General features: G+C 50.4%; 1 protein-coding gene across 1 annotated transcript; it reads left to right on the forward strand.

The window, feature by feature from the left end:
* Nucleotides 1–10,892: 10,892 nt before the first annotated feature.
* On the forward strand, nt 10,893–22,269 carry YWHAH (tyrosine 3-monooxygenase/tryptophan 5-monooxygenase activation protein eta). Its single transcript, XM_060118270.1, has 2 exons — nt 10,893–11,160; nt 20,830–22,269. Exons 1-2 carry the CDS (start codon nt 11,074–11,076, stop codon nt 21,481–21,483), a joined length of 741 nt encoding a protein of 246 aa, XP_059974253.1. The 5' UTR covers nt 10,893–11,073; the 3' UTR covers nt 21,484–22,269.
* The last annotated feature ends 1,890 nt before the right edge of the window (nt 22,270–24,159 follow it).

A 24,159-nucleotide genomic window follows, 5' to 3' on the forward strand; every position in this document is an offset into this window, starting at 1 on the left:
TGGGTCCATAAGTGAATAAATCGTGATTCCCGAGAGCAGTAAAAGCTGTGGACAGGATGAGACAGGGTAATGGGACAGGGAGTGGCTGGTGGGGCCGGGGCAGGGTGGGGTGGGACAGCAGGTGTGTGTGTCCTGTTTCAGCCAGGATGGTCAGGAAAGGCCTCTCTGAGGAGAGGTGACATTTGAGCACATAGGACTTGGATGAAAGAGGGGAAACTTTTGCTAGGGGAAGTGCGAGGGGCTGTGGAATTTAGCAAATGCGACAAATGTCTGCTGAATCCCTACTCTGTATCAAGGGACCAGAACAGACGGAGGACCTGCCCAAGGCACGGAGGCAACCCAGAAGAGGTACTACCCAGGCCTGGAGAGCCAGGAAGGCTTCCAGAAGGAAGCAGCAACCCTTCTGAGGCCTGAAGGATGTCAGGTCAAGCACAGTGGGGCAGCAGGAGGCGTGGAGGCACCGAGATGGTTCCAGTGGAAGAACAGCATCTGCAAAGGCCAGAGGAGAGGGAGAGCTCGGGATTCTCAAGTAAAGGTAAAGAGCTGTTTCTGAAGCAGAGAGTTCACGTGGAAGAGAGGGAAAGGATGAGCTTGGGGCCCAAATGGGCCTCGGAGGCCAGTTAAACACTCCAACATTTTCCTGAATCCAATTTGCATAGGATTGCCAGGTTTAGCAAATAAAAATACAGGTTGTCCTGTTAACTCTGAATTTCAGATAACAACAAATAATTTTTTTTAAGTAGTTATGTATTCAGTATTTTATTTATTTATTTTTGGCTTCGTTTGGGTCTTCATTTCTGTGCGAGGGCTTTCTCTAGTTGCGGCAAGCGGGGGCCACTCTTCATCGCGGTGCGCGGGCCTCTCAATATTGCGGCCTCTCTTGTTGCAGAGCACAGGCTCCAGAAGCGCAGGCTCAGTAGCTGTGGCGCACAGGCCTAGTTGCTCCACGGCATGTGGGATCTTCCCAGACCAGGGCTCGAACCCGTGTCCCCTGCACTGGCAGGCAGATTCTCAACCACTGCGCCACCAGGGAAGCCCACAACAAATAATTTTTAAGTATAATTATGTGCATGCAGTATTTGGAACATTCTTATACTAAAAAACCATTGTTTATCTGAAATTCAGTTTTAATGGGGCCTCCTGTATTTTCTCTGGCAACCCTGAGTTTGGGCCCACAGAAGCGTTTTAAGCAGGGGATGACGTGGTCAGATTTACATTTTGTGAAGCTCCCGGGATTTGTGGGGAAACACGCTGGAGGGAGAACAGGAAGAGGGTGGGGAAGATGAGGCTCCTGCCTTGTCCAGGCCAGAGAAGCAGAGGCCAGGGAACAGAGCATCTCATCATGTCACCTGCCTCCCCCACTGAGAGGGTGGCCTTGGGTAAATCCCTCAGTGGATGCAGTCTCAGGCCGGTGACTGCAGACCAGGTCAGACCCCAGCTCTGCAGCATGAGCCTCTGGGCTGGTCTGCTCCCTCCGGGGCCCTCAGCATCCTCCTCTGTCAAATGAGGGGTTCAATCAGAAGAGATGGTGCAAAAGGGCCCTTCTGTTCCTGCTATCTTGGGCTCTCTGTCCATCCTCTGTCTGATGTCTCTCTGGGGTGGTGCCCCACCATGGTGACAAGTCCAAACCTCGCTCCTTCCTCCCTTCCAACATCACTTCAGCCGATGAATGCATGAAACACCCACACACCTGGTTTGGGAGAAGGCACTCCAGAATCTGCTGAGGTCCTATTGTGTGATGAGCTGGGTCCTTTGCGTCATTCGTTTATGTTAATTCTCACAAAAGCCTCTCAGGGAGGGTATCATTATGCCCATTGCACAGATCAGAGAACTGAGAGCTCAGTGGTGCAGCTGCTGCCCAGGTCACACCGCTGCGCAGTGCAAACCTGGGGTGGAGTCCAGGTCTGGCCGGCGCCAGGGCTCTGTCCTCCACTGTCTCCAGGAAACGTCCCCGGGAGTCCCTAATCCCCCACATAGTTATCACCAGGGCTCAGTCAGCAGTCTCCTTGTCCCACGGCAGGCACGTGCTGCCCTGGCTCTTTCTGAGTTAAGCCAGGGGCTAAAACGCATTGGTGTAATGCTTATCTGCTGGGGGCTTTCTGGTTTAGGAAGCCCTTTCCCATCTGTGCCCTCCTCATGACCCTTTGGGGACTCTGCAGGCCCCTCAGCCCTTCTAGCCTGCCGCTCTGCCGCAGTGGAGTCTGCATTAAATATTAACGGGGCAGCTCCTGGCACCACTGTGACGTCAGTTACCGGGCTGCTTGATGAGGGCTGTGGCTTCCTTTCCAAAGTGAAGCAGTGCCCGGAATTCAGCTGGCTCAAATGGCGTCCCAGGGGGCCGGCTGTCGGACTCGGAGAAGATGCCGCTAATGTAAGGCGTGGCAGGAGTCCAGGAGTTTTCCTTCCATCTCCCCTGCTCCCTCGGGGCCCGGCTGGCATCCCGATGCTGGCACGATGCCTTTAGTCATTCGGCAAATAATTATTGAGCACCTGCTGTATGCCGAGCACAGTTCTAGGCTCTGGGGATACAGTCATGAACGTGATAAGGTCCCTGCATCATGGGGTTCCCCGTCTGGTGGAGGAGAGGGAAAAACAGTCTCAACGCAGAAGGGCAGACCCAGCACTGTGCGCCAGAGCGGGTGCCTGGCCCAGCTTGTGGCCGAGGGATCCTTCCAGAGAAAGCTACGTCTATGCTGAACCCAAAGAAGGAGCCCGAGTTAGGTCTGGAAAGAGGAGGGGTGAGTGTTTCAGGAAGAGGGAACAGGATGGGAGCTCAGACCCTGGTTCTACCCCTTCCCAGCCATTTATCTGCAAGCTGGGTTTCCACTGTACACGGGTGTTATGAGGACCAAACGAAGCCATGGCGAGTGAGGGCACAGGGCTTGATTCAGGACAAGAGCTCAGCAGTAGCTGTTATGAAAATAGCTCTGTGCCTTCACAGAATTCCTCACCTTGCCATGGAGGCTTACTTTGATTTGGCGAGATGAGAAACTGAGGCTCAGAGGGGTGACATCACAAAGCCCTGGGTAATATTGTGGATGAGACCCCAGGCTGGACACAAGATCCCAGGCTCTGACGTGGGCTTTTTGACATTCTCTGGCCATAGGCAACCCAAGCAGTGGCCTCAGCTCAGCGAGACACAGAATACCACAAGAGATCTCAGTGTGAATTCCTCGGCCTTCAGCACTCCCCATCTCGGCCTTCTTTGAGGTAAGGCTGCAGCTGTCCAAGGACAAGCCCAGGCCTTGGCTTTGGGGTGGAGCCTGGGCATAGACCTTGTTCTGCTGCTAATCTACTGTGTGACTGTGAGTGAATTTTCTTCCTTCTCTGAGCCTCAGTTCCCCATAGTTAACACTAAAACCAGCTGTCATTGCCTGGGTCTCTGATCCTCCCAAAGAGCTGTGGCAGAGGAATTATTTTTAATTCCATATTAAAGATGAGGAACCAGGCCACATACAAGTGGGGGCTGGATTTGAAGCCAGGCCCATCTGCTGGCAGAGCTGACTAACAGCCCATCACGCAGTGCTGTCTCTCAGAGAAAGAAAGCCAGCCTGAGTTGTCTCCAAGATCCTTAGTATGAGTCTGTGATTCTGTGAGTTCCATGCTGCCCCCAGGCCTTCAGGGCCCAGTGGTTTCACAGGGAGGGCATTTCAGCTTGGGCTGATTCTCCAACTGTCCCATATAAAGGAGGTTACAGGGTACTTCCCTGGTGGCGCAGTGGTTAAGAATCCGCCTGCCAATGCAGGGCACATGGTTTCGAGCCCTGGTCCCGGAAGATCCCACATGCCACAGAGCAACTAAGCCCGTGCGCCACAACTACTGAGCCTGTGCTCTCAAGCCACAACTACTGAACCCACGTGCCACAACTACTGAAGCCTGCGCGCCTAGAGCTCATGCTCCACAACAAAGACAAGCCACTGCAATAAGAAGCTCGCACACCACAACGAAGAGTAGCCCCCGCTCGCTGCAGCTAGAGAAAGCCCGTGCGCAGCAACGAAGACCCAACGCAGCCAAAAATGAATGAATGAATGAATGAATAAATAAATAAATAAAATAAAGGCGATAACAGCACTGTCACAGGCTTCTGGCAGGCAGCACCCACTCTCTCCCTCATCCACAACCTCGTTCCTCCCGGCATCAGCCCCGGGGGGGTGGGAGGTTCAACGTGAGCGACACGCCCACTTTACGGATGAGGAAACTGAAGCTCAGAGACGTGCAGCGACTTGCCCAGGCTATCCCAGCTACTGCAGAAGAGCTAGGATTTGAGGCCGTGTCTGGCAACTCCAGATCTTATACTCCAAGTAACTGCAAGGTGGCCAAATTCAACCGGGAGACTTCCTCCTCCTCCTCCTCTCAGCCCCCTCCTAGCCCCTGCAATCTTGCCTCCCTCCCCCTGGCTCTCTCCCCAGTCTTATCTTCCACGAGGCTGCCAGTCAGTTAGCTGTCAGCCAATTTAAAGCGTTTCCCTCCTGGAAGGCCTTGGCCACTCACAAAGAAGGCTCTCGTGGTGGCATTTCTGCAATAGGCACAAGGTGTGATCAGATTCGATTCAGCACTCATGAAGAGGGGCACCCCAGGGCCTCAGATGATGAATGAAACGCAGGCCCTGTCCTCCAGTGTTTACATTTTACGAGGGAAATGCCAACTTCCTTATGAAGTGGGAAGCAGGTAGTATAAGTGACAAAGAGTGACTCTGCCCCTATTAGCTCCAAGACCTTGGGTAAGAGAGCTTCCTTTTCCCCATCTGCTTAAATGGGTACAAGAGGAATTCCTCACCTCACAATTGTCATGAGGATTAAACGAGATCATGGATTAGATGAAATTGCATAGCACAGGGCTTGATGCCTAGTAGCTGGCCAGGAAACACCAATCCTACCAAAAGAAGTCCGTGCAGGTGGTGGATTCCAGAGTCACAGTGGGAGTGAGCAGAAGGAGAGAGTGCTTCTTGGTGGAGACCTGGGAAAGCTCCTTAGAGGAGGTGAGATTTCAGCTGGGTATTAAAGACTTAGAGGAAGAGGTAGAAGAATGGTAAAGTTGGTAGAAACTTGTGGGCAGGCTCTGTGAGCCTGGTGGCCCTAGGATGTCCAGGAAGTAGGTGTTGAGCTTGGAAAGGTGGGCCAGGGCCAGGTCATGAAGGGCCAGGTGGAGGAGCTTGTACCTTTTAGGGGGAAAAGGGTGTCCTTCCTACCTATGACCCCAGTGGCAGCTCAGGGCTATCTGCAGAGACCAGCCCCCTGGAGTCAGCCTTCTCCTCTGGCTTTGGTGCTGCCAGATCCCTTTGTCTCCTGAGTCAGGGCCAGCCCACCACTGTTGTCTGGAAGAAGACAGAAGGCTGTAGCAATCTGCTTGCCTCCTACTAACATACTGGGGAGGAAAAGCTGTTTTGTAGCATAGTTGCCTGGCAGGGAACCTTGGTGGAAACTCAGCAAACCTCACCCTCACTTCCAAGGTTATGGTTTAAGCAGCAGTTGATGACAGCAGTTGATGTGTGCAGCTCAAAGACTGAAAGAACGTTTTCAGGCGCTCAGAAGGTCAGGGGTGGGCATGGAAAGAATGGTGATGGTGGAGTGGGTCTGGATCTGGGTTCCTGCCCCCTGCTCTCTGCACTGCAGTTGGGCAAGATACTTAACCTCCCTGGGCCTCAGCTTCCATATCTGTAAAGTCGGAACGATAATACCGACATTTCCTTGACCAAGTGGGAGTGCGCTGGCCACCCGCTGCCCGTGGCCTGCTGTGGAGTAGGTCCTGCTACTTTCCTCCACTCCTTGTATGGATGTGGTCCAGACACTGGGCCTGTGAGGCATCCCTGCTTCACCCTCTTGAGCTGCCATGTCATTTACTGAACTTCCAGTGGTGACATACTCTAGGCCTTCAGAGCTGGAAAAAAGACAGAACTCTGCCATCCAAGCCAGTGTAGCCTCCCATTTCACAGACAGGAAATCCAAGGCTCAGAGACTGGAAGTCACCGCACTCCAGGCTCTGACCTCCAGCTTTCCCTGGACCACCACAGCCCCTCCCACCTGGGCCGACCAAGTGAGAACCACACAGAAGCTTGAGGCAATTATCCAGATGGTTCCAGCCAAAGGATCTAGAAAATTCTGGCTAAGAAACACAAGTTCCTTGACCATCTGCAGAACTGAAGCAAAAGCCTTTTTCGCCCTCATTTTAACTGCGATTCCATAGGCAACAGCTTCACTTTCTCCCCCAGAGCTGAGCTCCTTTGAACAAGCTGTGTGTGTGTGTAGGGCGGGGGGGATGTGCTGAGAATGGGGCTCTGAGCTCTGCCAGCTCACAGATTGCAGCTACCAGGACATTTTCACACTTCTTAATGCCAAAAGCTGCCATGGAAGCCAATCTGCTCCCAAAGCGGGCTTTCAAAGAGTGGCGGGAGGCTCTGGCTGATCCTGAAATCTGTGCGCTCAGGCTGATCTTAGACACAGGGGGTGGAAGTTGGTATCAGTGAAAGGACACTGGGGCCCAGGCAGTTGGCAGAGAGTGGCCGTGAGTGGGAGGCTGCGGGTGACCGCCTTGACCACTGAGTAAGCACCTGACTGTTCTAGGTCTCCCTTTCCATATGATGGGGTTAACAGCCTCTTTCCCAGAGTTGTGAGGATTTGGGGAGCTGGCACAGGGGGGTCAAGTGTTTACCCCCAAGCCAATCAGACAGCCAGCAATTAACAGCAAGAGCTGCTGCTCCTGGTGGTGGTGCTATCATCACTGGCTTGGGATCAGCCGGCTCACCCGGGCAGCAGGAGGCCTGCATTTGGTGGGGGGGAAAAAAAAATCCTATCTGGGTGACACGAATCTGTGGGTGGGTGGCCCCTCCGTCTCAAGCCGGTAACCATGCTGACAGTGTGAATGCCATTTCTCCAGAACAATACCAGAGCTTCTTTGTAACACGTCCCTTGGTGTCCAGACTTCGCAGGGAGCTCAAAGTGTCCCAGGACACCCGAGGAAAAAAGCAGGACGTGCCTTTTCTGGGTCACCTATTCACGGGGCTCTGGCAGAGGGTTCTGGCAACGCTTTGGAAATCCAGTCCTGCGTGAGAAGCAGTCGTTACCACTGGCTCAGGGTGGGGTGCAGCAAGGAATTTTCTACAGTTGTGATGGCTGGTGCAGGCAGGGTGTGAATGTGCTCTTGCGAACCCCAACCCTAAGAAACAGGATGGTCAGTCCCATTTAAAAGGGGCTTCCTGGCGGGGGGCGGTGCGATGAATTGGGCGATTGGGACTGACATGTATACACTGATGTGTATAAAATTGATGACTAATAAGAACCTGCTAAGGACTTCCCTGGTGGTACAGTGGTTAAGAATCCGCCTGCCAATGCAGGGGACACGGGTTCGAGCCCTGGTCAGGGAAGATCCCACATGCTGCGGAGCAACTAAGCCCGTGCGCCACAACTACTAAGCCCGTGCGCCACAACTACTGAGCCCGCGTGCCTAGAGCCCCTGCTCCACAACAAGAGAAGCCACCACAATGAGCAGCCCGCGCATTGCAACAAAGAGTAGCCCCCGCTCGCCGCAACTAGAGAAAGCCCGCACACAGCAACAAAGACCCAACACAACCAAAAAAAAAAAAAAGAACCTGCTGTATAAAAAAATAATTTCAAAAATAAAAGGGGCTTCCCCAAGGGTCCTCAGCTGGAAACTGGCAGAGCAAGATTTAGACCTGAGTTCAGATCCTCTTCCCCATCACATCACACACATGTCCTTGGATAGCTGGGGGGAGAGTGTTGCTCTGTTCCCTGAGTGAGACCCTGCCAGGTAAAGATGCAGCGGACTTGGCCCCTGCTCTGGGTACCTGCTTGGAGCTCTGGGGGCCACACAGTGTGTCTGACCTTGATCATCAGCCCCCTTCCCCTGGTTCAGAGGCCCTCTTGGAAATTGTTCAAAAGCTACATTGCTTGATAGGACTTAGAGCCCTGGGAGTAGGTGATAGAGCCCTGGGAGTAGGTGACCTATCCAAGGTGGTCATCCTGGCTTTATTTACAAGACTTTGAGGAGTGGGCAGCTCTCTCCCGAGGGTGAAGGAGATGGACGCTGATACGTGTATAAGCTACAAGAGGGAGACTTGTGTGTGCTTTTTACAATCTGAATGACCCCCAAAGGGGAGTCACACCTTGACCCCTTGTCAGCTCACACGTCACGACATCGTGGGGCCATCAGGCCTAGGAGTCTGACAGAACTGAGCTTGAATCCTGGCTCTGCTGATTACCAGCTGTGTGATTATACTCAAGGCATGGAACATCTTCAAGCCAGTTTCCTCATCTGTAAGATGGGAATGGAAATCCTACCTACCTTACAGGGGTATCTTGAGGGAAAAAATATGCCCATCTCTGCAAAGCACCTGGCCCAGTGCTGGCAACGTGGTAGATGTCCCCTTCCGTTCAAGAGTGGGCGTGGATAAGGTCGCCCAGGATAAGGCAGAGGGCCTGGGCAGAGCTCTGAGGAACCCCCGAATTTCTGGGTAGGCTGAGAAGACAAGCTCACCCAGGAGACAGAAGAGGAGTGGCTGGAGCAGTAGAGGGGAGCCAGGAGAGTGCAAGGTCATGAAAGCTAAGAGGAGAGCCTGTCAAGGAGGGGCGAGCAGTTGTGCCAAGTGCAGCCAAGAGAGCCAGGAAAGTAAGGACTGTGCAGTGACCTTGGATTGGTGGCCACAGCAAGGGCCACCTAGATGGAGGAGTGGGGGTAGAGCCAGAGTACACTGGGCTGAGGTGGGCGTGGTGGGTGGGTGGTGAGGAGGTGGAGACAGTGAAGTTTGGTGAGAAGGAAAGCAAACCTTTATGGGCAAACCAAAGTTGTCCCCCATTTGACATTTATGAATGTCAAAATCAGTTATTTAGAATGCTCCAGTCTATCTGATTTTTACTGTTTTGAAATCAATCTCAGTCCAACATGATCAGAAGTTAGAAGGGCTCTAATCCCTCTAAGGGTTGGAAGGAACTGTGGAGGTCCCCCCAGTGCTGGCCCTCCTCCCACCTCTCACGAGAACCTTGTCATCAGGCTCACGGTGGATGATAAGTTATTATCTACCACACTCTTTAACGATATTCACTAGGGGAAAGATCAGCCTGGTTTGTTAACCTCGATTCCATTTGTAGTTAGCAAAGGTGAATCCTCAAAGCATGGAGAAGGCTGGGGTGGGGGTTTCCTCCCAAACGCTGTGTCATGGGTACTGAGGTCCTCACTGTAGCATCACAGCAGGTAGAAGGCGGCCCAGGAGGCAGAAGACCTAGTATGGAGGTCCCACTCTGCTGGCTGTGCAAACTGGAGTCAGCCTCTCCTCCCCCTGATACCTCACTCTCCCCTTATGCAAGATAAGGGGTTGGACAGTGGTGAGTCTAAGGGTCCTGCCAGCTCTGACATTCCAGGATTTCTTCTATTCTACAGTGCTTTAAACAGTCCTTCAAGTCCAGTTCTCCAGATGGTGAAACTGAGGTCCAGAAAAGGTCCAGTCTCCAGTCCCTCCCTCTCCCTTCTAATGCATCTAACTCTGTGGAGCAAGATTCTGGGCCTGAAATATGGCTTCCATGCCTCTGGTGGTTCCTGATTACCTAAGGATAAAGCCTTAAATCTTCAGCCTGGCACTGAAAACATTCCATGATCTTGTTCTACCCCACCTCATGTCCCACTGCCAGGCCTCTCTCCTCCTCATTTTGTTTCTATCCTCGGTACCAAGCCCTCACCCTTGCTGGACCCCCCTCCCTAATACCTTTTCCCTGACTCTCACCTCCTTCAAGGTCCAGCTTACCTGCTCTTCGGTTTTTAGACCTCCGCTTCTCAGAGGCAGGGGCTGTATCTTACTTATTCCGTGGCTACTCCTTCCCCCAGTGCTGAGCATGCAGTAGGTGCTCAATAAAATGCTCAGAGAGCATAAGGCCCCTTCGCCTGCACTCTCCTTGGCATGTTGTACTAAGTCTGGCCATGCTTTAGTGATTGGGATTTTCCTCCCTTGTCCGGGACCCAGACCAGCGCCTGGCACCAGGGGTCCTCAGCATGGAACGCCAGGACTGGGTTCAGTGACCAGCTGGTCCACTCTCCTCTTTGCCACAGGAGGAACCTGCCACCACTTACAGGCTGTGTAACCTTGAGCAAGTCACTAGTCTGGCTTTGACAGATGGGGAGGCCAGCAGGGCCCACCAGGGGTGGAGGGTTGTGAGCATTAAATAGGATCATACCTGGAAAGGCCTATAGCACCGGGCCAGCTCCTAGCAAGTGTGTGGTGACTCCTACCCGTCCCAGCGGGGCCACTCAGTCTCTCCTCCTGTGGAGGGCACAGTCTGCACAAGGCCACTCCCAGGACGTGGACGCAGTGAGTGAATGTACGTGGGGCTGTCCCCAAAGGCCGGACCTCATCCTGCCCGGCCAGTGCTGACCGAAGCTCAGGGTGTGACCACCAGAAACCCATCGGCCAGGCTGGGCGGGGGGCGGGTCCGGGGCACGTCCGTCCCTCGGGCACGCGGCCTCCTGGCTTCCCCAAGCCCTAGGTTTATTTGCTTTTGGGGCCCTTCTCAAGCCAGACCTCTAACCTGGACTCAGACACGCCTTTCCGGATGGGGTCGTGACAGTGCGCTGACTGCAGGGATGCCATCACCGAGACCCCACCCCCGCTCCGCCGTCCCAACCCCAGCCCTCCCCTCTCCCACCTCCACCTCTGCGGCGGTAAAATGCAGCACTCGCTAGGCGCCTGCGCGGCTCTGGGGCGGGGCGGTGGCCTCAGCTATTTATAGAAGGTGACGTCACCTTGAAATAGACCGTTAGGGCTGGCCCGCCCTTCCCCCCCCCCACTCGCGCAGCTCCGCGCCGCCCTGCCCGGCAGCTCCCACTGCGCAGGCGTCCTCTCCTCCTCCCATCCCCCCGCGCGGCCGCCTGTCCTCCCTAGGCGGCGTCAGCGGCGCGAGCCACAGCGCGCGGGGCGAGCCAGCGAGAGGGCGAGCGGCGCTATCTGCTGCCTGCAGCCTCGGCCGGCCGGCGAGCCAGTGCGCGTGCGCGGCGGCGGCCTCCCCTGCGACCGGAGAAGACGAGCGGGCGAGCTAGCGGAGCGGGGCGCGAGGCGAGGCAGGGCTCAGCGACATGGGGGACCGCGAGCAGCTCCTTCAGCGGGCGCGGTTGGCCGAGCAGGCGGAGCGCTACGACGACATGGCCTCCGCCATGAAGGCGGTGAGCGCGCCGGGAGCCCGGGCGGCCGGCCGGGGGCCCGGCGCAGGGGAGGGGTGGGCAGCCGGGCGGTGGCCCCCTCCGGGCCAGGGGCAACCCCGCCGCCCCACTGGGCGCGGCCGCCCGCTTTCAGCCTGCTCTTCCCGCGCCCTTCGCGCGCCCCGCCATTTCCTGCGGCCTGGCCGGGAGGGTGTCCAGGGAGGAGGCGCTGCGGGGACCCCGCGGGTGGGCGGGGGTCGCGGCATCCCAGCTCGGAGCCGCGGGTGGGGGAGGGTGCTCGAGGGAGGGTGAGGGAGCCGCATTCCTCCTCCTGGACCGTTCTAACAGGCTGGGTCACCCCTTCTCGCCTTCCTCCACACACCCCAACTTGTAATAAAGAATCACCTAGTGAGTGGCGCCCTGTCTCTCCTGGTTTTCGCTGCCACGACCTGAACTCGGTGTAATGTCGATCCGCTTTTGCTCTGCTCGCCGGCATCGTTCTGGGGTCCGCTTTGTGTGCGGAGACCCCCCATCCTGAAGTCCGACGAGGACGCGGGCGGGAGCGCGGCGGGCGTGGGGCCCCCTCCCAGGTTGGATGTTGCGCCCATCTGCCCGGAGACTAAAACGGGTCCTGACGCCTGGGGGAGCCGAGCCCTTGTGCCTTTGCCTTCCCGAGACCCCCGGAGACTCGTCTGCAGCTCCATTTCCGGGGAAGGAGTCGCGGCCGGCCACACCCTGGCCAATGCAGTGGATTAGATACCACCTGCGTGTCTGAGACCTAGAGTTCCGGTGACCCTCCCACTGTCCCTGTCTCCTCACAGTAGTTCACGTTTTATCTTAATGAACATTACTTATCTCTGCGTCAAGGTCACAGAGGGGTAGAGCCACAACTGCGGCCGCCAACGTGCCATGTTCACCCAGTGCACAACCTCCTGAGACGTGGGAGGATCCGCCGGGGCCCCACCCTAGACCTACGGACTCAGAAACTCGCGGGGGTGGGACTCAGATCTGCACTTGAACCAGCCCTCATGGCAAGTGCTATTGGGTTTAAGTTCAAGAATTACTGCCCTGGGTTATATAGCTCATTTGCCTTTCGTAGGGCCTTGGGAGGGGATTTCCTAGAGAAAAAACTACAAATATCGAGGCTCCGTAAAATTTCAGAGTCATGTGAAAAAATCCTTTTAAAGCTTTTGATATTAATATATGAAACATGTTGAGGTCCGTGTTTAGGATTAAGCAGGTAAGAAGTGCCATCTTTTCCATGTCGTTCACGTCACACGTTGAACCAGGTGTTTGGAAACCACCACCACCCATTTGTTGATTCATTGGTGATGCGGAGTTGATCATGGTGTTGTGGGCCAGGTAGGAGCTTTTCATCCAGACCAGGGACGATTTAGGTTTGGGACCTGAAGTTGTGTAATTCTGGGGGTCTTATAAGAAAAAAAAAAGTAGGGTATATGAGTTTAGCAAATTTTACAGAAACAGGACTGACTGAGTGCATTTCCTTGGAAGAGGTCCTGAGCTTAATCTTCTTTGGGATAAAGCCACTTCTGTCCACACAGCAAGTGACACTTAAGTGCGCCTCTTCTCCCCAGTCGCCGAGTGGAACTGGGATTGTGCGGGTTGAGGCCGCTCTCTGGACATGTTAGCTAGGCCCTCGCCTATCCTGCAAGTGGGACTTGAAGGCCGCAGTTTTAGGAGCCTTTTGGGGAATAAAGAAGGGATGGGGCTGGAAGCAAAGTGAATTGAGGCTAAGGGAAAATGACTAGAAGGTAGTTCTGGAGCTATAGGAAACCCGAGGCAACTTGAAATTGGAAGTAAGGAAAGAATGCAGAGATGTAACCGAATGGAATACAGTTTGTGGAGAGAAAATAATTGGTTTTCTGGTCTTCGAAAGCAGGCTTGAAAAATGCTTTCCTGCAGCTACCTACTTGTGTACACAGATTTTCTCTGAGACATTAAGGTAGGATTTTGCAAACTAATGGACCCTTTCATGTATTGGGAATATGTAATATCTGTATCTGGGATGATTGATGGGTTGGATAGGCCATTGAAAATTCAGTGCATACTCTAATTATGTCATTTCAGAACTGTGATAAACATTCCCTCAAGGTAACTCCTATTAAAAAATAAGAACTTTTTTGGTCAGTATGCCTGTTTCTTCTATTAAAGAATTTTTTTTTTCTCATCTAAATTAATGGAATATATTTATTGGAAAGGACTTGGCAAGGGTCAGTGGAAAACTGTTTCTCATGTTTTACCTGTTAAGTTGATGTTTGTACGTTAAATTCTTAATGTTATTGAGAAGACTCAGTCCCTATTTCATTAATATCATAGGCCTAAAATATAGCTTTTGGAAAGAGTTGGAATTCTGATAACCCTCTGGGGTTGTGTGGGTTTTCTTCAGGGCAGGTAAGTAGGCTTCTCTACTGCACCTGAGTGAGGGGATGTTCTGATGCCTCCACTCTGTGACCTTGAAGCTCACATCTCTTGTCTTCTGGTCCTCTGAAGTGTGAAAGTTGTAATGCTGGTGTTACTATCAAGTGGGCTTTCAGCTTTCATTCTTCTAACTTGTTTTCGGTTTCCTTTATAATTTAAATGGTAGCTAATAACATTGCCTGCCTGTAATGACTGATGTTCCGTATGCTACCAGCGTCACCTGGAGGATGCTGTCAGTAAGGCTTTAAGAAATCACGCATGTTGGAAACAAAGGTGTTGGTTCACATCAGTTGAGAACTGCAGTTCCCTGCCTCTCCTCCTAATTTGAAGAGGCAAGGAATGTTTTTGAAGTGAAGACGTTTCTTCCAGCTCTCCCCATCTCGTACCTTGTCCCTTAAGTAGAAAGAAACACTGTGAAAGATTCTCAAACCCAAGTCCTTTCTAGACCAGGCTTGGAATGCCCTTATACAATTCATAACCTCTATAAAATGAGTACAGTACCATCTTATGAGAACAATGAGATAAACCCATAAAGTGGCATAAAAATATTTGTGCATAATACTAAGTGATTCTACTAACCAGATAGATTTCTAGTGAATATTCATGGACAGACATAATTCAGTCATGTCACTTATTGCCCTTAGTCATCGTTTATATTAAAACATAGGGGCAATCATGAAGTTTTAAAATGTCAAAATTGTTTGGGATGGCGTGGTGTGTTTTAACATCGATTACAAAATCGACAAAGGACGGGAGAAATATGTCTGAAGGACTTGAAGAATATCTGTAGCAATCTTAAGTGCAGGCAACAAAGCTGCAGCTTAAGGAAATGGGTCGGAGGGGAAGAGGTCCAAACCAGTGGCCAGAGGCTGTTATTCCAACAACTGTGAGATCCTGGGAAGTGGGGAAGTGAGCAGGTGGTATGTAAAAGGAGAGCACAGCTGAGTGGCCCAGGGTGAGACCTAACCCGTGTTGCAGTTATTGAAACTAAGGATGATTTTGAGGTGTACCAGAATTGTGGTTAGTGTGACATCTTAAAGCCACGTTGGTACTACCGTTTGAAATCTATGTAAAATAGCAAGTCGTGTTTCCCATGTAAGTATCGCTTTGTCACGTATTGACTGAGGAAGGAAGAAGTCTCTGCATTATTCTTGCAATATTCTCAGTTAAAAGACACTTCAGTTGGTGAACAGTTCACATAGCTTTGCTGCACTCATGTGGGAGTTGTGGTCCCCATCTGGATTTGGGGTTGCTGCATTATCCCTGGAAGAGCTCCCACAGTCAAGGACCTCACTACTCCCTTAAGGAAACCAAAAATGTATTTTTCTCATCGTTGTCTGGAATTTAATATTAGTGGTAGACTGCAGTGTCACACTTTTCCAGAAAAACGGTTTGGGAGGGGATACCCCAGATGTGTTTTCCATGTTACAATTCATCAAGTTTATGAAATTTATCATTTTACCTATTAGGCAGTTAGTAAATGGTAGCTTTTATTCCATGTGTACATTTTCATTTAATCTTGAGAACAACTCTGGATGGATCCTGTTATTAACTCCATTTTACAAATGAGATTTGAAGAGATTAATTTTCTCAAGTTCGAGTTGTAAAGGGAAGATGTGAACTCTCAAATTTAGAGCTCTCACTTTAACCACTGTGACAATGCCCCATGAGGCTAAGGAATCATATTTCTTTCTAGTATACTTTCTGGTCTATTAGCCATTGTCATCATTGGTGACTAAGTTCCAAGCCATTAACATAAGTGGGCTTACTGAACAAATAATTCCCTCTATTAGATGTAAGTCATTTTTGCCAAGTTTGATTAAAAACAGAATCTACCACTTACGGTTCTTAGCTGCAGCAGGGGAGCATGAAAGGCAGACTCATCTGGATTGTGCTGTTCTCTTGAAGACCAGTTTTTTTGCTTAAGAAGCAAAGTATTAATTGAATTTGAGTTCTTGCTCTGAATTGAGAAGTGCAAGACTATGTTACATTATAGTTGTGGTGTTTTAGGAAATTGTTTCTCCATATTGCTTTTAGTATATTTTGTAAGCCTAGAGGCCCCCAAATTTCAGTGTCTAGGTTGTTGCTGAGATGCTCCCAAGTGTCCAGGTTGAGGCTGCCCCTCCCACTCCTCGCCGCAGTGGCATCCCCTCCTTGGTGGTGGGTGTTGGCACTTCCCTGTGATCGCAACTGGCACAGCTTCTGAAGCCTTGGGTCCTGGTGCCTCGGGGCAGTAGGGTAGAGTGACGCTGTTCAGATGGGGTTGTATATAATGCCTGCCAAGACCCGTGAAAATGTTTACTTGTGTTTAGAGCAAGACAAAGGTGGTCTCTTAACGATACAAAGGGAGCTATTTTGACCCATGTTAAGCTTAGAGTGAATATTCATAACCTGAACTCACCTGCTCTGAGCTTGAAGCTGGCCCCTCTCCCAGCCTTGCAGAACTGCGGCCTCGCCCTGGTTTAGACAGAGGGCAGTCTTTGCAGGCTTGGGCAAGTGGTGACCAATGGCAGGTGCTTTGCCAGCTAGGGTACAGGCAGAATCCTCACTTTCGGGGCATTAACTTGGGAAACAATCAGCCAAAAAAGCTTTCATCCCTCAAGCTCAATTTTTTTTTTTTTTAATATATACAGGGTTCTGCCAAAGAAGCTTAAAGATTTTATGATGTGGTTATGTTTGCATAATTATTCATGAGGATTGTTTTTTTCTGTTATAAGCTCTGATATCAAAAGCAAGCTTGCTGGTAGCATGTGGATGTGGGTAGCTATAAAGTTCAGGGTGATGGCTGTGTGTGTGTATAGCTGTGAAGGATGAGAGCGCCGTTCAGGAGGAGTCGCATCAACCCCAACTTGAGCAGCATGGCTTGGCAGCTCAGGGGTCATGTTTTTTTGTTTGCTCAGTGTTCCTTCTGAGGTTGGATGTTTCCCAGATTGAGAACTTTAAGTTTTCCCAAATAGTCTCTGGGCTGTTTTTGGCAGCGGGTCTATTTTTACTCACAAACACATAGTTTATTGCCTTGTGAGTTAGTGGGAGGAGGCCCTTAGGGATTTTTGAGTAAGCCAGTGGTGTCATGGGAAGATAAATGAATTCATAGCCGACCAGGTTGTTCGTGACTTTCAGAAGTGCTGTGTAGTCCAGAGCAGAGAAAATGGGTGAAAGGAGTTGCTGCAGCCATAGGCTGTGTGGTGAGGACCTACACGAGCAGAATGGCTGGCAGGGGGTCCAGTCCTCAAAGGAGATGAGAGGAGAGCCTTCCTGAATGGGAAGGGTCCATCAATTTAAGGTTTTCAGGAAGCCTGTAAGTAGGGTTACCTGGGGTGGGGAGGTGGGCAGGAGAACAAGGCAGGAGAGTGGCTGCAAGCAGAGGTGGTGGAACCCCTTGCAGCTGGTATAGCCACGTGAAGATATAATGTCTGGGGTGGCCGCACTGGGCGCAGCTGGTGTGCGCCAGAAACGAGAGTGTTGAAACTGGCGTTGGAGTAGAAAGAATGTTGAGAACCTTTGTCTAGTTCTCTTCTGTCTCGAGAAATCCGTGTCTAGTCTTTGTTCCTTATTAGAAACCATTTGGAAACTTGTGATTGTTGAGATGCAGTAAATCATCTCCGTAGACTCCGCAGGTGGCCATCCCGCTGGTTTAGTCTTAGGGTGGTTGGGACCCGTTCCTGCTTTCCTTTCCCTACACTGTTTGCCTCCCAGTGTCTGCGCCTCTTAGTGGGTGATGAGACTTCTCTTGAAGTCTCCTGGCTCCCGTATTTTGGAATTTGAAGTGTTGGGAACTCGTGCTAACTAACATTAGCGAAGGTTATTTGCAGTAAGTATCACCAGCCAAGACTGGCTGTAAATCTTGTTTTAATAGGCCATCTGATTTTACTTCAGTCCGTAATTTTCCAATCTGGGGAAAACTCCCAATTTTCTTTAGTTATCCGATCAAGTAATAAAACTGTCTTCCTCCCATAAGTTTCCTTTTGTTAACCGAGCTGTAATCCAGGAGTATTAAAACACACTATATTTAAACGTATCCAGTTATTTCCTAGTTAGGCCCTGGCTGGGGTTCTGAGAACAATGCTTGTGTAGCTGTTAGTCACACTCAGCTGATGCCGATAGTGATTCATTCAGACTGGCGGGCGACCAGGTGATCGTTACATAAACACTGACGCTCCTAGTCAATGATTTTTCTTGTGAAGGTGTCATAAATATTGCCCAGTAGCCTTTTTTGGCATTTTATTCCTGATGGAGAAGGGATCCTTGGATTCCTGGAACCCACAGATACACCCACATTTATGTTGATATTCAGTAGTATTGACCTCAAGCCTTACCACACCTGTTATAGTTGCTCAGGAAAAATGGAATCCTAGGATTTCAGAGCTGAAGAAGTCCTTGGAGACTGTTTGGGCTGGTCCCCCTTATTTGACTTTTGATGCCCAGAAAAACTGTGTTCTGTTGAAGGTCACACAGCTAGCTCAGGCTAAACTCCAGATGTCTTAAGATTTTTTTTGAGTAATGATACCACCCCTTGTGCAAACACTGTGTGATATATAAATATTTCAAATATGCACTCAATTTTAATGATGTGCTCTGGGGACATACCTTGAGGTGTCTTTGCAGTAGTCCAACAAAAGCAGCTTTACTGGTCGCAGGATGAAGTATATAGTGGCTCCTTTTAACAAATTTACCTTTTAACATCAAGTGGCCTTAGTTGGATTTACTTACTGGAAGATCTGAGGAGCTTTTCAAATTCTTTTCTTGCCTCATGTTTTGTTTTTACTGAATATTGGCCTAGAAAAGTGTCATGCTAAAGGACTCAAGCATTCTGAGATTTGTCATAGTATTTGAGATGGAATTTTGATTTATAAGGGTTGCTTCCTTAAAAGGCCAAATTATCAGAAAAATATCTACAATGTCTCTTTATATTTTTAGTAAGGAAGTGTGTTTAAAGGCACTCCCTGGAGGAGAAAACCAGTGGGGTTACAGGTCTTGAGGGGAGCGTGGATTGTGGATTAGTAGAGAAGAGGGGATTGCCCCAGACCAGCGTGGAGACCTTCCTGTCTTTGTGGGGAGGAATGAGGAGCCGGGCTTGCAGGCAGCCGTCCTGGGGAATGTCAGGGGCAGCTTATAGCTGAAGACCACACTGAAGGAGGAAGTGGGTTGGGTTGATTGACTAGGCAAAGAGGGAGAGGCCATCCCTGGCTAATGATTTGCAGCAGAAGAGTAGGGGTTCTGGGGACAGGGAAATGGGGAAGTTAGAAGAGGGAGCTGGTATTTTTATTTTGTCTGGGATTTGTTGAGGAGGGAGGTGGTGGTAGACAGTTGCGTGTTTCACTTTTAAGAATTTGGCACAAGTTTTCTAATTTTGCACATTTAATGATTACATTTGTTGCTTATGTTCTTGAACTACTAATTTTTCAAATAGACCTATCATCCTTTTTAATTCATTTTTTTAAAACTTCTGATTCTCTACTTCTCAGTCTTCTTAATCCATGGTAAGCATGTCTGTTTTATTATGTTGTTAATAAGTTTCTCCATCAGACTTGGCTGTTCCCTTCCATTGGAGCAAGTTCTGTCCTTATAGTTTGATTTAAGTAATGCCTTTTTGTTGAGTTTTGTGGTTTTCTAAGTGCTCTTCTTTTTTCTTTTTCTGTTTTTAAAATTAAAGACCCGGGCTTCCCTGGTGGTGCAATGGTTGAGGGTCCACCTGCCGATGCAGGGGACACGGGTTCGTGCCCCGGTCCGGGAGGATCCCACATGCCGCAGAGCGGCTGGGCCCATGAGCCATGGCTGCTGGGCCTGCGCGTCCAGAGCCTGTGCTCCGCAACGGGAGAGGCCACAACAGTGAGAGGCCCGCGTACCACAAAAAAAAAAAAAAAAAAAAAAAAAAAATTAAAGACCTTTCCCACTAGGTCACATAGTTGAGGAATCCCCCCACTTTATAGAAGATACAGGCCAATTTAGTGTGTTAGTGGCTTTGCTGGGGCCCAGAGTTTTCTGATTCTAAGTCTGTATTAGTTTCCTAGGACCACCAAACAAAGCCACCACAAACTGGATGGCTTACAACAAGAGAGATGTATTTTATCACAGTTTGGAAGGCTAGAGTCTGAGATCAAGGTGTCGGCAGGGCTGTGCTCCCTCTGAAGGCTCTAGGGGAAAATGCTCCCTTGCCCCTCCTCGTTTCTGGTAGCTCCTGGTAATCCTTATAATCCTTGGCCTTTGTAGACACATCACTCCAGTCTCTGCTTCCATCATCACATGGCAATGGCTTTCGTCTCCAGATCTCCCTTTTTCTTATAAGGACACCAGTCATTGGATTTAGGATCCACCTTATGCAGTATGACCTCATCTTGACTTGATGACACCTGCAATGACCCTGTTTCCAAATAAGGGCACGTTGACGGGTACCAGGGGTTAGGACTTCAACATGACTTTTTGGTGGCACAGCTCAGCACAGCAAAGTCCAGTGCTGCTTCTACTGATGACACAGCTGGCTCACTTGCAGTTGGCATCATGAAGAATTTGAAGTTTAACGTTTCCACTTACAATAATTGGTGCTTCCATCCTTGATGGGCAGTCAGGGTTTCCTGTCAGGTAGGAGTAAAGCTTGCTGCTGAGTAGTTATGCCTCCTTTCAGCAGAGGCTGGGGACACTTTACTGTCACTAATGCATCCGTTTTGGGTTGGAGGAGGGCTGGGTTTACCGGTGGGGTTCCATGTGTAACCAGGGTGAAACTCTGGCCACTAGATCTGTGTGGTGTTTGAGCTCATCTGGGAAGCTCTTCTTTGTTAATAAGTGTTTGAGGGAGGTGTGATTGGTTCTTTCTAGAATACAAAGCTGGAAGTAGACTTCCAGTCTGTGATAACCTTTGAACATTTGACAAAGGAATTGTATGATTTTACTGTGAGAATATCTTACGCAGAATAGCTGAGCCTCAGGGCTTTTCCCCACTACCTCCTTGTGTACCAGCACCTCACAACCTTCCATCAACATCTTTATTCCCACACCTCCGCCAAGGTGAAGGCGGCATCTTAGAAGGCCTAAATTATGACGTTTTCAGTCCTTATCACTAATATTTTGAGTTAATATCTATCTCTTCTGTTAGACTGCAGTCTCCCTTCAGATAGGATCCTTGTCCAGTTGGTTTTTCTTGAGTGGCTTGTCCGTAATCCTGTTTTTGAGGAGGGTTGTTGACTGGGTTGAAGGGAAGATCTCTCTCCAGGGTTTTCAGACTCGGGTCTCAGTGTTTATCTTTTGGGGATGTTGCAGGTGACTGAGCTCAACGAACCTCTCTCCAATGAAGACCGAAACCTCCTCTCCGTGGCCTACAAGAATGTGGTCGGTGCCCGGCGGTCTTCCTGGAGGGTCATCAGCAGCATCGAGCAGAAAACCACGGCTGATGGGAATGAGAAGAAGCTGGAGAAGGTTAAGGCTTACCGGGAGAAGATCGAGAAGGAGCTGGAAACAGTGTGCAATGACGTGCTGGCCCTGCTGGACAAGTTCCTCATCAAGAACTGCAATGACTTCCAGTATGAGAGCAAGGTCTTCTACCTGAAGATGAAGGGCGACTACTATCGCTACCTGGCAGAGGTGGCTTCTGGCGAGAAGAAAAACAGTGTGGTCGAAGCTTCGGAGGCAGCCTACAAGGAAGCCTTCGAAATCAGCAAGGAGCACATGCAGCCAACACACCCCATCCGGCTGGGCCTGGCCCTCAACTTCTCCGTGTTCTACTACGAGATCCAGAATGCGCCCGAGCAGGCCTGCCTCTTAGCCAAACAAGCCTTCGATGACGCCATAGCCGAGCTGGACACACTAAACGAGGATTCCTATAAGGACTCCACGCTCATCATGCAGCTGCTGCGAGACAACCTCACCCTCTGGACGAGCGACCAGCAGGACGAGGAAGCCGGAGAAGGCAACTGAGCGCCTCGGCCCACCCCCGCCCCCACCCCATCACCACCGGTCCTTCCTCACCACAGTCACTAAGTATCTAGTGCTAAACCTATCTGTATGGCAGCACAGCTACTCAGATCTGCTCTCTGCCCCCGGGAAGCAGTTCCAGGTAAATTTATGGGCATTGCTGGACTGATGGTTGCTTTGAGCCCACGGGAGCTCCCTTTCTGAATTGTGCAGACAGGTGCATTCTGAAGGAGGCATTTTCCTGTGCCTGCTGATCTAGGTGAAGTGCAGGCGAAAGCCTCGGGGAAGTTAGGAGAATTAACCACACAGGCTACAGTTGGTATTTAAATGGTCCACTTAAAACCAGCTGCTAGTGTTTTGTTAAAGCAGTACATCTGTGCATGCAAAAGTGAATTCACCCCTCCCACCTCTTTCTTAGCTAATGGAAAACTGTTAAGGGAAGCTGATATGAGAGACCACTTGCTCCATTCCATCAGCTTAATAATAAACTTTAACGTGAGGTTTCAGTAGCGCCTTGTTTGCCTCTTTAAATTATGATGTGCACAAACCTTCTTTTCAATGCAATGCATCTAAAGTTTTGATACCTGTAACCTTTTTTGTTTTGGTTGCGACTGTTTAAGAATCATGGATTTATTTTTTTGTAACTATTTGGCTATTGTCCTTGTGTATCCTGACAGCGCCATGTGTGTCAGCCCATGCCAACCAAGATGGGTAATTATGAAATGCCAGACTTCTAAATTAAATGTTTTGGAATTCAGTGGGTAAATAAATGCTGCTTTGGGGATATTGTCTCTGTGTGTATGGTCTTTGTTTTTCCTGCTCTCAAGGAGCCCTATCATGGCTCACCGCTTTGAATCCTGGTTTGATCTCTCAAACCCTGAAGCATTTCTGGAATAGCAAGTCTTGGTGCCCCCTGATTCCGTCACACGTTTTGCAGCGTACACAAAAGACTCATGAATTGTAAATAGTTTTGTGTGAACCCAGCTAACAGCCTCTCTGATCCCCTCTTCCTGTTGCTGGTACCTGTACGGGAGGAGCTGAGCAGACCCCAGTGCCGTGTTCCATGGCACAGCCCCTCTGGAAGGTGTGTGTGTGTCTGACTTTGAGGGTGTAGCTCCACTCAGCCTACTGGAACATTGGTTGCTGTGTATCACTCAAAGTAGGTACATGTTCTCAGTTTTTCTTAATATTCTTTTGCACTAGATGGAATAAAATGTTAATTAGGGACACAACTTGGATCCCTGAAATAAACTTTAGTGATCATTATTAAGAAAGCTTTGAGTATTTAAAAAATAAGACAGCAGGGCCTCCCTGGTGGCGCAAGTGGTTGAGAGTCCGCCTGCCGATGCAGGGGATACGGGTTCGTGCCCCGGTCTGGGAGGATCCCATATGCCGCGGAGCGGCTGGGCCCGTGAGCCATGGCCGCTGAGCCTGCGCGTCCGGAGCCTGCGCGTCCGGAGCCTGTGCTCCGCAACGGGGGAGGCCACAACAGTGAGAGGCCCGCATACCGCAAAAAAAAAAAAAAAAAAAAAAAAAAAAAAAATAAGACAGCAGACCTCCCTCTGAGTTTAAGAAAGAGAATGGCCTGGCCTCTAGTGCACTTTCCCCATCTGCCTGCACCTCAGGCTGCTCCTGAGGCCCTGCGTCCCCAAGTGGACTCTTCCTTCCTTGGGTGATGTGGACTCCAGCCACTCAAGATTTCTGTCACCTCCAGCGTGGTGCTCGGGACCAGACGTGCTTGTCGAGTGGATTGGTTCAGGTACACAAAGGCCCTAAACACCTTATTCTTGACTGAAGCTTGACACTAGCCTGGTGGAGGTGGCCACACCCAGTCTCTGTCCTTGAACCTACACTGGTGGAGCATGGACATTTAACCTATTTTCTCATCCTGAAGTAGAGGGATGACCCACATGCTAATAAGTAGTCCTTAGGAAGCCTATTTCAAGTTGACCTAATTGCCAGTAAAAATCGTTATTGGATTTTGCTCCAATTAGCAGGTCAGGTATTTTAAAGCCATGAGCTTTATGTGCCTAGTGCACTTCACAGAAAGGGCTTTAGAAAAAGCACTTAACGTTTCCATTTCACAACCATCTTGTGAAAAGTTTTGTCCCCACCTTACAGGGGAGGAAACTGAGGTGCAGAGGTGGTGGACCTCTGGAATCAGCTGGTGCCACAGGATGGCCTCTGCCCACGACCTCTAATTCAGAGTCCTAACTGCCCTCTGGTAGGCTCCAGGCAGCCAACAACCTTTGAGGCTCAGGCCCCTCGTTTTTTTTTTTTTTTTTTTTTTTTGCTGTACGCGGGCCTCTCACTGCTGTGGCCTCTCCCGCTGCGGAGCACAGGCTCCGGACACACAGGCTCCGCGGCCATGGCTCGCGGGCCCAGCCGCTCCGCGGCACGCGGGATCCTCCGGGATCGGGGCACGAACCCGTGTCCCCTGCATCGGCAGGCGGACTCTCAACCACTGCGCCACCAGGGAAGCCCCAGGCCCCTCGTTTTTTAAGAGTAGGATTTGGAATATAAGATTTAATTCAACCCAAAGTACCATGTGCAAGGCATCCTCTTGGGTCTTGGAATGGGGTGTGGGGAAGTATGGGCCCATAATTCCAATCAGCCCTACAAGTGGTAAATGGGGTTCTTTGAGAGGACTTGAAATTACACATGGCGTAAAGCTGAAGC

This window comes from Mesoplodon densirostris, chromosome 15, assembly GCF_025265405.1.
Source record: "Mesoplodon densirostris isolate mMesDen1 chromosome 15, mMesDen1 primary haplotype, whole genome shotgun sequence".
Taxonomy (NCBI): Eukaryota; Metazoa; Chordata; class Mammalia; order Artiodactyla; family Ziphiidae; genus Mesoplodon; species Mesoplodon densirostris.